The sequence below is a fragment of the Gobius niger genome (assembly GCF_951799975.1).
Source record: "Gobius niger genome assembly, chromosome: 7".
Lineage (NCBI taxonomy): Eukaryota > Metazoa > Chordata > Actinopteri > Gobiiformes > Gobiidae > Gobius > Gobius niger.
The window spans coordinates 29,343,524-29,359,844 of NC_136858.1; the positions used below are offsets into that span (position 1 = coordinate 29,343,524).

General features: G+C 38.8%; 1 protein-coding gene across 1 annotated transcript in view; it reads left to right on the forward strand.

Moving 5' to 3' along the window:
• The window catches only part of ptk7b (protein tyrosine kinase 7b), a 175,197-nt gene that overhangs the window by 109,999 nt on the left and 48,877 nt on the right, over positions 1-16,321 (forward strand). Inside the window, exon 2 of the mRNA XM_079559712.1 lies at positions 5,383-5,682. Within this exon, the coding sequence (XP_079415838.1) occupies positions 5,383-5,682 (300 nt within the window). The remainder of the gene's footprint in view (positions 1-5,382; positions 5,683-16,321) is intronic.

Genomic DNA, 16,321 nt, shown 5'->3' on the forward strand with positions numbered 1-16,321 from the left:
TTGTACATTGTGCCACAACCCAATGACACAATGGAGATGTTGTTTTTCACTCAAACTTGGCTGTAAATACTGCTTAAGTGGCGCTTAGCTTTGCCCGTTAGCCTGTTAGCCTCTTCTTCGTGATTCTATGAGTGTGTATTGTGCCTCAGTTTCGGTGCAGGGAAAGTTGCAAGCGTGGTTTTCTGGCACCCAGAGGGACTGGGAAAAGGATTTATTAAGGTAAACAAGTTACTCAGTTCTGCTTTAACTGTTTAGCAGAGTTTTAACCCAAGCGGCACATCTTTATTTAGGCTTGGAACCTCAAAGCCAGTTCATTCCCACAATAAAATGTTCGCTTTTGAGGTTACAAGTGTGTAGAATTATGAGAATTGTTTTCAAGTCGATGTTTCTTGGGGATGCCCAGTATACCGGGGTATAATCTCCATTTGTGATTGTGATTTGTTCTCCCACCAAAAAAAATGTCTGTATTGTAGTTTGTCTTTTGGCTGAAGGCTTTGAACGCCAATGCTTTTACTCAGTAATCCTGCAACTTTCATTTTGGGCTAATGTATAACTCACCTACGATGGCAACCAAATGTCAATAAAGAGACGGAAACTATCTTATACCACAGGACTTTTTTCCCAGTGGCCATTGAAATTAGAAAAGCAATTACAAAAGCACTATATATAAATGCTTTTTTTTTTGTTGCCAAGAAAAAAATACAACTGTGAGATGAATGAGAAATACAATCATTGTGGTATTTCCTGGAGCAAAACCGTGGTATTTGGAACAGAGTCTGGTCTGGTGTCATGTGTGCGTCTTTGATCAGTTTGATGTTAATGTCGTCGCTGTCTGTAACACTCTTCAGTCCCGGAGCTGCTGCCAACGCCGTGACCTCCTCAAAGCCTCGTACTCACGCGCTGCACGGAGGAGAGGCTTTTCAAGTGATGCTGTTGTTGTTTTTTTATCTTCATGTGAAACGCTGCTATTTCTGGAGTCTCTCGCTACATGGGAAGTCTGGCAAAGCAAGTCGAACAATGTTTCACAAGTTTAACTCAAATTCCTCCTGATTAATCAACGACTCAAACTATTATTTTTACTGAGCTTTTGAGAATGTACTGTATATTATAAATAACACTATATTAGGCAAAGCATTTCATCATGACTTTAAAAGAAACATGAATTTTAGTATAATATTTGCTTTAAGAGTGTTTTAGCCTTTTTCTTTTGAACCCAACACACCATTAAATACTATTAACTCTGAGTTTAGTTGATCATTTTCCAAATAACTGGCGGAACCCTCGAGATAAGCGGTACTTTGAGGAGAAATGAAAGACTCAAGGCACAATTTGGCGCACATTTCAAAGTGCTTTCCAGAATAGGAAAGTATTCAGACAAGACCAGGTTATATTGAGCTCTTAACCTTAGTTCAGCTTTACCCAAATCTAAAAGCTTACAGACTATAGGCCAGTGTAACGCCTCTTTTGAAAGCTAAGACCTACAAAATGAATTTATCTTTTTCCTTGCATTTTTGTCACGTTGTCGTCGCTTTTCTGTTCCTCTTTTATGGCGTTTTTGGTGCATTTTCTTCACTTTTTCAACTCTTTTTTTTGTTGTTGCATTTTTGTCAAATTTTTGCCACTTTTTTATCTTTTTTTTTGTCAAACTTTTGTCAAGTTTTCGTAACTTTTTTGTCACATTTTCGTCACATTTTTTCATTTTTTTTAAAATATTTTTTTGTCACATTTTTTATAATTTTTTCATCACCTTTTTGTCACTTTTTGTCACATTTTTGTCACTTTTTCGTAGCTTTTTTGTCACATTTTTTCCTTTTTTTAAATATTTTTTTTGGTCACTTTTTTGTCACATTTTTTAACTTTTTAAATAATTTTGTTTTATCACTTTTTCGTCACATTTTTCTTCACATTTTTTTTCTTGCCTTTTCATCCTTGTTATTGTCTCATTTTGTCACTATTATGTCGCTAGTTTTTTCAAGAAGCTTTTTTGGGTAGAGCCAAACTGGAGAAAATGTGTTCTGTTCAGGTGGGGGTTAAGAGGTCAATAAGCCAACCTGTTCACAATCCCATTAATCTTTTCAGTAAAAGTGGAAGTCTGTGATTACATTTTCTCCAGTTTGGCTTTACCCCAGTCCAAAAGCTTCTGGAAAAAAGCTGTGAAAATAGCAACAAAACTGAGACGAAAACAATGATGGAAATGTGACAAAAAAGGGAGAAAACATTGATGAAAAAGTGGCAAAAATGTCACAAGAAATTGACAAAAAAGTGACAAAAATGTGATCAAAAATGTGACAAAATGTGACAAAAAAAATGACAAAAATTTGATAAAAAATTGACGAAAGAATGACAATAATGTGACCAAAAAAATTGACGAAAAAAATGACAAAAATATGACAAAAAATGACAAAAAAATTACAAAAATATGATGGAAAAAAAATCTGATGACGTGAGGAAAAAGATCCTCTCGGTTCAGGCGGGAGTTAAGAGGTTAAACTATGCCCAGTTTAATTTCCAAAACAATTTCTTCACATGAATTAAGTCTGAATACTCCTCTCTTGTGCATTGTTCTGACTTGGAGTTCCTGGAGCCACCTGCGGCCGGGACGTGGCTGCATCTGTGGGTCGTTCTGGGTCAGAGATGAGAGGCTTTGGCCCTTCTTCAAACTTCAGACGGCCCTGATTCAAGCCTAGTGACAGATCTCTCCCTTTTGGCTCTGGGCCTGAACGAGCCTCAGCCCCGGTGCACAGGTGTAGCTCTGCGAAGGCCGACCAATCCCTGTAAAGAAACAACCTCACATTTGAAAGCATTGTGCTCTACAGATAAACTTGTTTGTGGCGGTCTCTCCTTCTCACATTCGAGTAACTGGGGCAGAAGAGATTCCCGCTTTCGCTTAAGTGTGTGTGAAAAGGCGCCGCTAAATGATCTCTGTGGCGCTCGAACACGTGAGGCGGCGTGTCAGACGGGAAAAAGGGGAAAGGCATTTGTTGATAATTTGACCAGGAAGAAATCACGGCCCGAAGCTTTGTCTAAACGCTGCATTCCGGCCGGAGGTGAAGCGGTCGCCATGACGATCCCCTAATGAACGGAAAATGCAGTAAAATCTTAACTGCGGCTTTTCACCGAGACTCGCATTAACTTTCTCCGTTCCTCTCTCTTGCTTTTCTTTTCGTCTGGACCATTCAGGCCACTTCCAACCACATAGAGTTGTTTAGTTATACCGTTTTGGCCGGATGTTTTGTGCATTACCTGCTAAGATTTGGACTGAATTACTTCGTCGTCGCTATGGGAAACTCAAGTTGTGTTTTAAGCGCGTTTGGCTTTACCCAAATCCAAAAGTGTCAAAACAGCGACAGAAACGAGGATGAAAATACAGCAAAAAAAAGTGACAAAAAAGGCAACAAAAACACTATAAAAAAGTGAGGAAAACACAACAAAAAAGTGTCAAAAAGCAAGGAAGAAAAGCAATGAAGAAAGCAACAAAAGATGACAAAAACCAGACCAAAAAACTGCGAAAACATGACAAAAATGTGAGAAAATGCAGTCGCAATCAGTTTTGTAGGTCTTAGCTTTCAAGTGAGGCGTCACTCTGGCCTATAAGCTGTAAGCTCCAGTCAGGTAAAGCCGAACTAGAGAAAATGAACTCAGTAAGGCGGGACACCTTCAAGGAGCTATAATCTTATCATAGAAATAAAAAGTAGAAGCGGCGTTCAAACCTTTCAGCATTTGTTAGCCCGCTCAGTGCATTTTTCCTATAGCCATTAGCATCTAGCCATGAAACATCTCAAATTGTGACTTATCCCGATGTTTTCAGCTTTTGTCAACCCGTCGACCACATTTAGGTGATGTCAGAGCCTCGTTAGATATAATTAATGAATGTACAGACTGTTACTTTTCCAAAAGCATGAGTGTGTAGAAGCGGCCTAGGCTAAATGCTAAATCATATTCGTTTAGTTTCTGCTTTGTGGCGTCGGATACATATCCAATGGCCACTTAACATCCTCCAATACATCCAGAACGCTGCTGCTCGAGTCCTGACAAGAACCAGGAAATACAACCATATTAGTCCTCCATTTGATTTCGATTAACCCCTTAACTCCCACCTGAACCGAGCACATTTTCTCCAGTTTGGCTTTGCCCCAGTCCAAAAGCTTCTGGGAAAAAGCTGCGAAAATAGCAACAAAACTGAGACGAAAACAATGATGGAAATGTGACAAAAAAGTGAGAAAACATTGACAAAAAAGCGACAACAAGAAATTGACAAGAAATTGACGAAAAAATGACAAAAATGTGACAAAAATGTGACAAAAATGACAAAAATGTGACAAAAAAAATGCAAAAATATGATAAAAATGTGACAAAAAAATGAGAAAACATTGACAAAAATGTGAAGAAAAATGGATGATAAAGTGGTAAAAATGTCACAAGAAATTGACCAAAAAATTGACAAAAAAAGTGACAAAAAATGACCAAAATGTGACAAAAAAATAACAAAAATGTGACAAAATGTGACCAAAAAAATACAAAAATGTGACAAAAAGTGACAAAAATGTGACAAAAAAATATATAAAAAGTGACAAAAATTTGATAAAAATTTGATTAAAATGTGACAAAATGTGACCAAAAAAATACAAAAACTGACAAAAATTTGATTAAAAATTGACCAAAAAATGACCAAAATGTGACAAAAGTGACAAAAAAATATATAAAAGTGACAAAAATGTGATAAAAATTCACAAAAATGTGACAAAAAAAATACAAAAATGTGACAAAAATGTGAAAAAAAAATCACAAAAATGTGACAAAAAAATGTCAAAAATGTGATAAGAATTTGACACAAAAAAATGTGACAAAAAAGTGACAAAAATGAGTGGACTACCCAACAAAAAAATGATGGAAAAAAAATGACGTGAGGAAAAAGATCCTCTGGGTTCAGGCGGGAGTTAAGAGGTTAAGTATTACCTGCATTGCTGGCAAACTACAGGTTTAATGGCAGCTTTTGCGACGTTGTATTTGTGACAATGTCTATTTTTCAGTTCAATTGCAAATCTGTCAGTCTTAATTCATATCAATATATTTCGTCTACTTCTAGTGCCCCATAGACCCTTTCACTGCTTACATCATCAGGGACATCAGCTGGAGGCAGGAAGTGATCAAGAGAAATAAGATGAAACTAGGACTATAGGACTCTAGCTTCCCGCCTACAGCTAAGCCTGGAATGTCTACAAACAATTAAAGGGTCTATACTGTATATAGACACCATAAAGTTTCTATGAACACAGCAACAATATTAGAGATAGTAGACATTTTTGTTTATTATAATGCTGTCATATATTAAAAATCTCAATAATAATAATGACCCCTTCTGCTTTTCTCTCTCTTCCACAGTCCTGTCCCTCCAAGCCTCCGCCGCCATGCAGTTCACCAAGGAGCCCAAGTCCCAGGACGCCCTGCACGGCCGGAGCGCGATGCTACGCTGTGAGGTGAGCGAGCCCGCAGACGTCACCTACAGCTGGCGCCACGACGGGTTTGTCCTTCAGAACTCGGACCGGCGCTTTCAGGAGGGAAGCAACCTCAAGTTCACCTCCATCGACCGCAAGCTGGACAACGGGAGCTTCGAGTGCACCGCGTCGAACCAAGCCACGGGAGAGGTTTTAATATCCACCGGCGCTTCTTTCAATATCAAGTGTGAGTATTTTATATGTTTTCTTCTTAGCTTTGATTGACGGCTCTCGGCTTTATTGATCTGATGTTAAATGTTTGCTTTTCATTGGCATATTTAGTGGAAATCTTTATTCTTATAACCCCCATCTTAACCAAGTGTGTTTTCTCCTGTTCAGCTTCACCCAAATCTATAAGGTTCACAGCCTGTAGGCCAGGGTAGCGCCTCATTTGAAAGCTAAGACCTACAAAAATGATCTAAATGGATCTCTTTCCTCACCTCGTCTTTTTTTTTTCCATTCTTTTGCCTTTTGTCACTTTTTTTTTTCACATTGTCATTGCTGTTTTGCTTTTTTTTTTGCATTTTCAGCACACATTTTTGTCACTTTTCTGTCACACTTTTGTGGCTTTTTTGTTATGTTTTTTGTCGCACTTTTCTGGCTTTGTCATTTCTCTTTTTTGGCTTTTTGTTGCATTTTCAGCGCACATTTTTTTTCTCCACTTTTTTCACATTTTGATCACTGTTGCTCTTTTTTTACTTTTATGTTGCGTTTTTGTCAGCATTTTCGTCACTTGTCTGCTACTCTTTTATGGCTTTTTTGTTACGTTTTCATTGCACATTTTTGTCAGTTTTTTGGTCATATTTTTGTCGCACTTTTGTGGCTTTGTCATTGCTCTCTTTTTAACTTTTTTTTTTTGCATTTTCAGCGCACATTTTTGTCACTTTTTCACATTTTCATCGCTGTTTGTTATTTTTTTGTTGCTCTTTTTTACTTTTATCTCGTGTTTTCGTCACATTTTTGTCATATTTCTGTCACTTTTCTGTTATTCTTTTGTGGCTTTTTTGTTATGTTTTCGTTGCACATGTTTGTCACTTTTTGGGTCATGTTTTTGTCGCACTTTTGTGGCTTTTTTCCTCTTTTTTTGGGCTTTTTCGTTGCATTTTCAGCGCACATTTTTGTCACTTTTCTGTCACTCTTTTGTTGCTTTTTTTTTTTAATGGAGAAGTCGGTGCCTGTCTTTGCTTAACCGCCTTTGTAACCACCGACCTATCACTCACTCTAACACAAACCACGCGACAGTGGCAGCATTTGGGGGTCAATCCTGGCTCTGACTGGTGCAGACTGTCGTCGTGTCCTTGGGCAATGCTTCACCAACCTTGCCTTTTTTATGAATGATGTGTATATGTGTGTGTGTGTTCTTGTACTTACGACATTGTGAGGACTTGTGTGAGTTTTTAACCAACAAAGTGAGGACATTTTAGGTGGTTAGGGTTAAGATTAGGGCTAGGGTCATGGTTAGGGTCTTGGTAATACATTATGTCTATGAGTGTCCTCACTAAGATAGAAGTACAAGATTGTGTGTGTGTGTGTGAGAGGTTGGAGGGGCCGATGCCGCAGACTGAGTGGATGAATGATTACTTTACTGTTACTGTTTACTTCAATCGTTGCTGATATACAGTACATTTAACAATATGCCCATAGACCCGAGAACAATGCACTGGTCAAGGCTTGGATCATTCACTTACCCTTCCATATATGAGACAACTTTTCCACTTCCCGCTCTTTAGTGCGACTCCTTTTGCTCTTTGTTGTAACATTGGAAGCTTTCTTTTACTGCGGAACGTCCAAATGCCTCTATCTCTTACCACTCCCTCTGCTTTGTCCTCCTGGGGGAAAGAAAAAAACATTTCCTGGGAGCAAATTAGCAGCTGATAAAGTTACATTTTGCGATCACATCAGTGCGTCCAGTTTCCAGATGAAGAACTTTAAACAACGGCCTTGGTATTGTGTGTCAGAAGTGTATTCGCTGCAGGAATGTCGCCTCCTCTCTCCAATGGAAACTGGATATTTGTGCCACCAAGCATGCGTTTCGTCCGCCTGTTGTGCAACACTGCCGTTTCCCACATACTGTACATCACAGTACACGGGGCACTTCACCTCATGCCCTGTGATATCATTAACACTTTTCTGCCTCCCGATTGGTTTACATCCAGGGTGCCTTTTGGTCAGATGTCGAAAAGCGACACATCGTCAGTTTAGTTAAAGGCTATAGCTAAACCACATTGAGCTCTTGAGTTTCAGTCCAGCCATGGGAATATAGCACACTGCCCCATTTGGGATAATGAACAACATGCGCAGGGCCCTAAGGTAGCAGCGGCTCTGAAAAGCTTTTGTGTCCGACGTACTCAAGTCTGTCCGAATGGAGAAGGGAAGAATATGCTCCCGTCATTTAAGGTAATGCATAAGGTCTTATATAAAAGCAGCACAAAGGAACAAGATAAAAAACATCTATCAGCTATAAGAATGTCATAAGTGTTGGAGTATCAGGATTAGCGATAGCAGTGCTTCTTATAAAGTAGTTAACAGCAGTATCTCGGTCTTAAAAGCCAAAGAGCACTGGTTCTCAAACTGTATGTGCGTGAATTACAATTTGGTCCATGCTTTATGTAAGTTTGATCTTTTCCTGGTTTAGCCTGAATCTTGATCATGATTTAGTCAAAGTCTTTGCAAACCCTTTGTTCTTATTCAGTCCTTGTGGTTCTTGGAATTGAACCACTTTAATAGAGCTTCAGCTAAGCTTTTTTTATTAAGGAAAGAAGGAGCTGAGGCGCTCAAAGTCTTCCTCAGGGTTAATCAACCCTCGACCCTGATGGAGACTTTTTTAGTAGCAATGCGTCAGTCTACAATAAAAGATCTCTGCATGTACAGTGCGCCTGTGCTCCCTCTTGCCTTGTTTAATTCATTTTTTATTGCAAGAGTTAGTGGAGATTTAGGTGTAAAGGAGACATTAGACAAGAAAGGGTAACACAGTACAACACATGAGGGAGGACATGGAACAATAGAACAGTATATTAAACAGGGGAATACTATGTTCATGATGAAAAAAAACAAAGACATTTTAAAAAGGCACTGGTATTATAGTGAGTAGGTGGGCAAACAAGTATTTAAAAATGCATTATGGAACTTTTTTTGTGTGTATTTGACCTGTCAGTGACCCAGCGGCTGTATAAGTGGTTATGTCGCCTTTAGTTTCCATCACAGTGGCCTCTGTGATGCTCCAGGATCAATTGTTTATAGAGTTTCTGGTAGGTTCTCCCTACTGAGGAACCCTCTCACCAGAAAGCCTACAAAACAATTGATCCTGGAGAGTTGTAGCGGCCACCGTGATGGAAATTGTGTCACAAGAAGGTCAGTTACATGTAATAAATCTTTATTAAAACAAGTGGAGTCTAAATAATACAACTACCAATATTATACTAGATACTACCACTACTCGGTAACGCTTTATATTAAGGTGTGTTCGTTAAGTTTTAATAAGGTATTAAGCATTAAGATAATCTTTTATTGATCTCCATATGAAGAAATTCACTTGTTACATTCGGCACTTAATAAGATCTCTCAGAGTGTGCAAAATAGACAGGAAATGTGCAAACAGTTAAATAAAAGGAGGTGTCTTAAGTACATTGAATAGGAGCAAAAATCTTAATATAAACAATAAGAAAAACAAAAAAACAATAAGATTAGAATAGGCCATAAAAAGTATATATCAAGGTCAACATTAATAATATGCTTGTAAAGTTTTTACACACTGCTTGTTATACTTTTATCTGTTAAAGGGACTATACGGAGTTTAAAAATGTTATAGAATTATGTATTTTCCTCCCCCAACATGTTCCAGCCATGTTCTAAGGTTTAGACTGAGCCCAGACCTATTCACCACAACTGCCTCTAAAATCCTGCACTGACACTCAAAACTTTGTTAATTCGGGTCCGAAGTGCCGTAATGCACAAGCTTAATTTAGAAGGTGCCATGTATGACCTGAGGTGGCAGTAGTGAGCATAAAATGCCTAACCCTAAAAAGATTACTAAGGCTGATTAATACTTAATGAGCACACCTTAATCTAAAGCGATATCTACTACTCCTACTACTGATTATTTTTTCCACTACTGCTGCAAACACTAATCCTTTTAACAATTTGTCGCCCACTGAGTTTGAAGAGCATCTGTATTACTGTGATCGTCCAGTGCAGCACTTCCTCTCATTTTGTTTCTTTAAGCTTTTTTTTTTCTTTACTGCCGTTTGTAGATGGAAAATATATTTTTTTCTCTTTAAACCTGCATCTAATTGTTACTATCTTATGTCTGCAGTGTTGTGGCAAATTTAAAGGGACTGGATGCAAGTTGGTCATTTTATACTCATTACTCCCACCTCTGGTCATATGCGTAACTGCACCTTCTATATTAAGCTCGTAACAGCTTTTTGAGTGACAGTGCAAGATTTTAGAGGCAGTTGTGGTGAAAAGGTAGCCTGGCTAACACCAGACTAAAATCACAAGTGATATTTAGTCTGGGGACCACCAATTCATTTTCTCGTAGGAGAGGTGTGGTTTCCGATCGTCCATAGTCGTTTATTGGGCGATACGAAAAAAAAAAAAAAAGTCTCATGCGTCTGCACGTAGCCATGGCCAATCGTATATCGTATGAGATGACGTATGTCGTACCCGCTGTAAACTTTTGAGCTAAATTATTTAGAACAAGGTCTAAAGCTTGATCAAAAAATACCATCGTGTCTGCTGCTGTCACATTGGATCCGTAAATAAACTTTTTTTTTATTATCCGTAAATAATCTACAACCTTCCATATATCGAATAGCGCGTCATCGTCTTGCCGTCCCTCCTCGCTCTGTGATTGGTTCCCAAATCCACCGGAGATTTCGGCCATGGTCCCCAGGCTGTTGTGCAGTTCGAAATAATTCGAGCGCACACAGCAGCCTGGCGTTAGCCAGGTTAGTGAAAAGGGCTCATTCTACATCTAAGGACATTGCTTGAACATGTAGGGGGAGAAAAATACATAATTTTAGCATTTTTAAACATATATATATCCTTTATAAAGGCACTTAATCTGGCAAGTTTATATTTGTTTCCTTTTGATTGGCACATCGCTAATGTGCCACATTGTTTGAAACAGCCTGAAGGGCCACAACATGGGCAGGAATGCATTATGTGAGATAAAAAGCACAACACCCATATACTCATGTCTTCAACAAACCCCTCTGTTGTTTACGTTTTAGACTCACCAGGACAAATTGGCCGGTTTAACCTTCAACCTCTTAAACACTCAAAAACAACCCCAAACATTATAAGTTTTCCTCCGCATGTCCAGAGGAGCTCCTTTCATGTGGGGCAGTGAACATGAGCTTCCCTGTTAATAAACGACTCGCAGCAACCGATCAAAAACGAGTCAGACGTGAACCACCAGTTTGTTCAAAGCCTTTTTTTTTTTTTTTTTACCGTGTCCCGAAGTCAACCGAACCCACTGCCAGTTCATTAAAATTCCCACGCAGAACACCGAGGGAACATCCAGAGGTTTTACTGGCAGGGAACTGACGGGATCGGTAAAACGTGTCCGGATGCAAACGCTCACAGTGGAGACATAATGCAGCTGCCGATGAAAGTTACAGTTACGCCAATAGAGCTGCAGGATTTTGGCAACAATGCTGTGTGTAATTACGATGTTTCTGACAAGTATTATGATTAGATTTATGATTTATGTTTCATAATCAATATTCACTGCGTACATTTGAAACATTGCTTTGACTGCTTAACTAACAAGAGTCACACGTTTGTAGAGATCTAAACTTCAGGGTTTGCACGTTACAATATGAGACCCTGAAGATTTCTTGTTTGCAAAGGATTTGTAAACGGCAACAGTGATTGGCTAATTGTAACCACTTAGTTTTGACTGCTGTTAATTATGCAGCCCTTCTCCATGTTACCATTGAGAATGAATAGACTAATGTGGGATAACTGCACAAAAGAGATGATCTAAGCCACCTGGGCTGGTCCGCTCCACATGGTCTGTGGGTCAAAAAAGAAAATTGATGTTGATGATCTGCTGAAACGTTTGCACTAATAGATATGACTTTGGACTGCAGAAAAATGTTCATGGAATAGTTAAAGAAAAAAAAAAGCAACACAATAAAGAAAGAGACAAAAACACACGACTAAAAATTGACTGAAACTAAAAAGCAACGGAAAAAGCATCAAAAACACGACAAAGAAAAGCTTAAAAAAACAAGAACACGAAAACACTTCCAAGATGTGACAAAAACATGTCAAAAGAGTGATGAAAAAGCAACAAAAATCAGCAAGAAAGCCAAAAAAAAAAAACGACAAATATGTGACAAAAAGTCCATGTAAAAGTTGCTTAAAAAGCTCCAAAAAATGAGGCAACAATGCAACATAAAAGTTACAATCAGTTTTGTAGGTCTTAGCTTTCAATTGAGGCTTTACACTGGCATATTGACTGTACAGCTTTTAGATTTGGGTGAAACTGAACTGGAGAAACTGCACACAGTTAATATTAAGTATTTTCCTCCCCCTATATGTTCTGAAATCCTGCACTGTCACTCAAAAAGGTGTTAATTCGGGTCCGAAGTGCCGTCATGCACGAGCTTAATATAGAAGCTGCAGTTACATGTATGACCTGAAGTGGGGGTAGAGAGTATAAAATGGCCAACTTGCATCTACCCCTTTAAAGCGGGGGTAAGAGTTTAAACAATCTGCTATCTGCAGAGTCTTGACATTTTAAACTATAATACTGGATAACATCTGTATCACATGATGTTCATTCAAGCAAGACGATCCCAAGATACAATAGTTTTACCAGTATGAGGGATCTGACCACCAATCTTTGTTACCCACTGAACTGTCCTCACAAAAGTCCACAAACTTTATACTGACTCGGCCAAACAATGATGTCCACTTTTTGTAATATTTAAGTTTTTGACATATTATTTGTGTACATTACTTATTGAAAATGCTTGCGTATTCAATAAAAAATGTAAACTTTACAGCTGATATAATACATCTCTGTGTAGACTTTTCCTTTTCAATCCAACATCAGCAGTTCACCAAATCGTTTCCATTCTTGTGACTGTGATATGAGCGCCGCTTTTATCGCACCGTGTATTTAGTCCATTTCATGCCAATAATGTGAGTGCTCTCACAGACGACAGCGCTCAGCAGGAAGCATGCGCTCAGTGGCTGCAAACCAGAGGCACTTATATAAAGGCTCTTAATGCACCACACTGCTGCTTTTGACGGGAATATGAGAACTCTAAAGCAGAGGATCTGTTTGATAAGAGCGCAGTGTTTAAAGAATACTTAAACAAGGCTTTGGGTAATTCTTGTCTAAGCTTTTATGACATGCATTTTCACTTTATTTTACTGTCTTGAACACATTTACTCACAGTAAACCCTTTAATCTATCCTCACTGTATGCATTAAGAGTTATGTTAATCATTGTTACAAGTTTGATAAGGATCAATTTAGAGTTAGTTCTGTCCACAGAACAACTCTTAATCGTACACTGCACAAATCTGGCCTTTGTGACAGAGTGGCATTTTTTATAGGAACCATAAGAAGTCCCGTTTTCTGTTTGCCAGAAGCCTCCATGTGGCCTCCATGTGGCTTCTGGCAAACAGCAAACAGGACTTTTTATGGTTTTCTTTCAAAAATGGCTTCTTCTAATCACTCTGCCATGAAGGCCAGATTTGTGCAGTGTGCGTCTAATAGTTGCTCTGTGGACAGTTTCCCCCACCTGAGCTGTTGCTCTCTGCAGTTCATCCAGGGTCGTCATAAGCTTCTTGAAAACATCTCTGGTCAGTGCTGTCCTTGTTCGGTCAGTAAGTTTAGGAGGACGGTCGGGTCTTGGTAGGTTTGCAGTGATGCCAGACTCTTTCCATTCCTGCATAGTGTATTTAACTATACTCCGAGAGATGTTTAAAGCTTTGGAAATCTTTTTTATAACCTAACCCAGCTTTATGCTTCTCAATAACTTAATCCCGGACCTGTCTGGTGCGTCCTTGGACTTCATGATGCTCCTCCCCCCCAATAGTCTCTAACAGACCTCTGAGATCATCACAGAGCAGCTGTGTTTGAGCTGACAGTAGATTACACACAGGTAGACTCTATTTAGTCATTTGGTCAACATGTGATCATTCAGAAATCATCAGGCAACTTCTGAAGGCAATTGGTTGCACTAAAAGGAAAGGGGGGCGTTACTTTTTCACATCAAACTTTTCAGTTCTAAATCATGTATAGCTTTCATTACACTTCACGATTGTGTGTCACTTAGTCAGTGTCTTTCACATAAAATTTCAATTAAATATATTTATAAGGGGGGCCATACTTTTGCAACCCACTGTACGTATTCTTATATATATGTTTTTTATGATGGTATAGACTTTGTGATAAAATGTGGAAGGAAAAGTAAAATAATGCATTACACACATTCTTCACGCTTTTTTTTACATTTTTTATTATTGCTTGTTTCGAAACTTTGGTACTTCTCAAAACTCCCTCTGCATAAGATAAATGATCCAGCATCAGGTCGATCTTGTTACAGGGACCCGGGGGGAATTTAAGATTTGAGTTTTGTTCCTCTGAGGCATCTGTAGTTGGAGAAGCCTGAATTATTCTGAGCCATAAAAAGTAATGAAAGAAAAGCAGAAGTGGGGCAGTCGTGTTATATTACAGTATCAGAAAATGTTCGTTCAGAGAGAAAAAGAATAAACTAAACATTTGAATATTGACCACTTGACTAATGATATCTGGAAATTGTAATTCTTTTGCTTAGATCTGGATTACTTCTTCAGCCCGTTATGAAACCCCTCTAGCTGATGATGAATTATCTAACATGAGCCATATTGTACCTAAACCCAGTGGGAATTATGAGTTTGATTTTTGATCCTTTGGGGCTGCTGTAGTCAGTGTAGCCTGGATATTGTTACAGTGGTACAATAGAAAGTGGGTTATTCATTGCCATCGAAAACGTCTCAAACTTTTACTCGCATATCTGTGTAAAAATGCTTAACGCCTCATTTGGTAACGTTGGTGAATGAGAGCATTGAGCACACGTGTCAGTTTTATGTAATAACCAGAGTCATTCGGATCAGTTCAGTTGTCGTCACTAAGTAGCGGTCTAATACCACTGTCTATGTTTATGAAAACTACAGAGAGACCTGCAAAAATACACTAAACCATAGGCTACATAGTACACAGAGTAGGCAGAACATGTATTGTCTTTGTGTATGTTTTTACTCACAGCCAATAAATTTCCACATAAGGACAACATTCTTCACAATAAATTCAGACATTGTCCAAAAAGAAAAGCACGACCATACCACCGACCTCACATGTTCAGTTTCAAAAGGTTTACAATCATTAGAAACATCACATAGGCAGTGTCGTCTCTGAGTTTCAATATTAGTAACTTAAAAAAAACAATAAAAATAGAAAAAAATAACTTGTGGCACAAATGACTATAGTCTTGCTTTTAGAGAGGGCTGGGCATCTGTATCTCCGACCTGTGGGGAGCGGCTCTAACTCAGAGTCTAAACAGAGGATGTTTTGACTTGGAGAATACAAGACATTGTTGTTTGTTTTATTTGGATCCCCATTAGCTGCCCGTTTAATGGCAGCTAGTCTTCCTGGGGTCCTTCAAAGGACTACAATGACATACATCCATCCATCCATCCATCCATCCATCCATCCATCCATCCATCTTCTTCTTCCACTTGTCTGTTTCCGGGTCGTGGGGGCAGATGTTGGAGCTGCCCAAATCACATTGCATCAGCCCCTTATGGCTCCTCCTGCAGGTGGTGGGTCCACAGAAGGACGGCCTCATGGTTCTATCCGGGCCTGTCGGTCTCTCATAAGGGGCTTCTGAACCACTATTTGTCTGACCCGTCACCTAGGATTTGTTTGCCCGGGGAGACCCTACCAGGGTTGTTTATTGTTTTACTAGGATCCCAATTAGCTGCCCGTTTAATGGCAGCTAGTCTTCCTGGGGTCCTTCAAAGGACTACAATTATATACTTTACCAAAAATAAATTTGCACAACATGTTTTAAAGTGTCTACAAAAATACAGTGAAACACAGTGTCAGTAAATACATAACACTGCTGGAAAATTCTAATTTTCACATGGTCATCTGCAGTAGTTCTCTTGAAGACATGTTTCCAAATGTGTTTTTATTTTGGGGTAGAAGTGAAGTCAAAGTTTGTCTTTCACCTTTAACCTTTGAACCTCCACCTGTACATTTTCTCCAGTTTGTCAATAATCTAAATCTAAAAGGGTCAAAATAGCCACAAAAACGAGAAGAAACGAGGATGAAAACTCTACAAAAAAGCCACTTAAGAGCAATAAAAATGAAAGTGCTGCAAAAAAGTGACACAAACTCAACAAAAGTGGCAAAAATTACAATTTAAAAGAATGTGAAAACAGTGACGGCAACAACGCAAGGAAAAAGATCCGTTAAAATCAAGCACTCGGTTAAGGCGGGTTCAATACAGATCCTCCACAGACAAATCCGTGCTGGCATCGGCATAAAATAATTGGATCAACCCTTATAACATCAGTTAACGCCCGAATAACCAATGACCTCAATACCAATATCATCATTTATGTATATTTTCATAATTTATGTTTTTTTGTTTTGTTTCTTTACTCACTTAAAATGAACCTTTTTGTCACGTATTGAATTTCACTGTTGATAAATCTCCCAAAGGGACATCATGAATCTCTGTCCCCTTGACCCTTGTGTCTCTAAAGCCGAGCCGGTCCGTGTTGTGACAGCTGGACTCGTATTGGCCCAACATG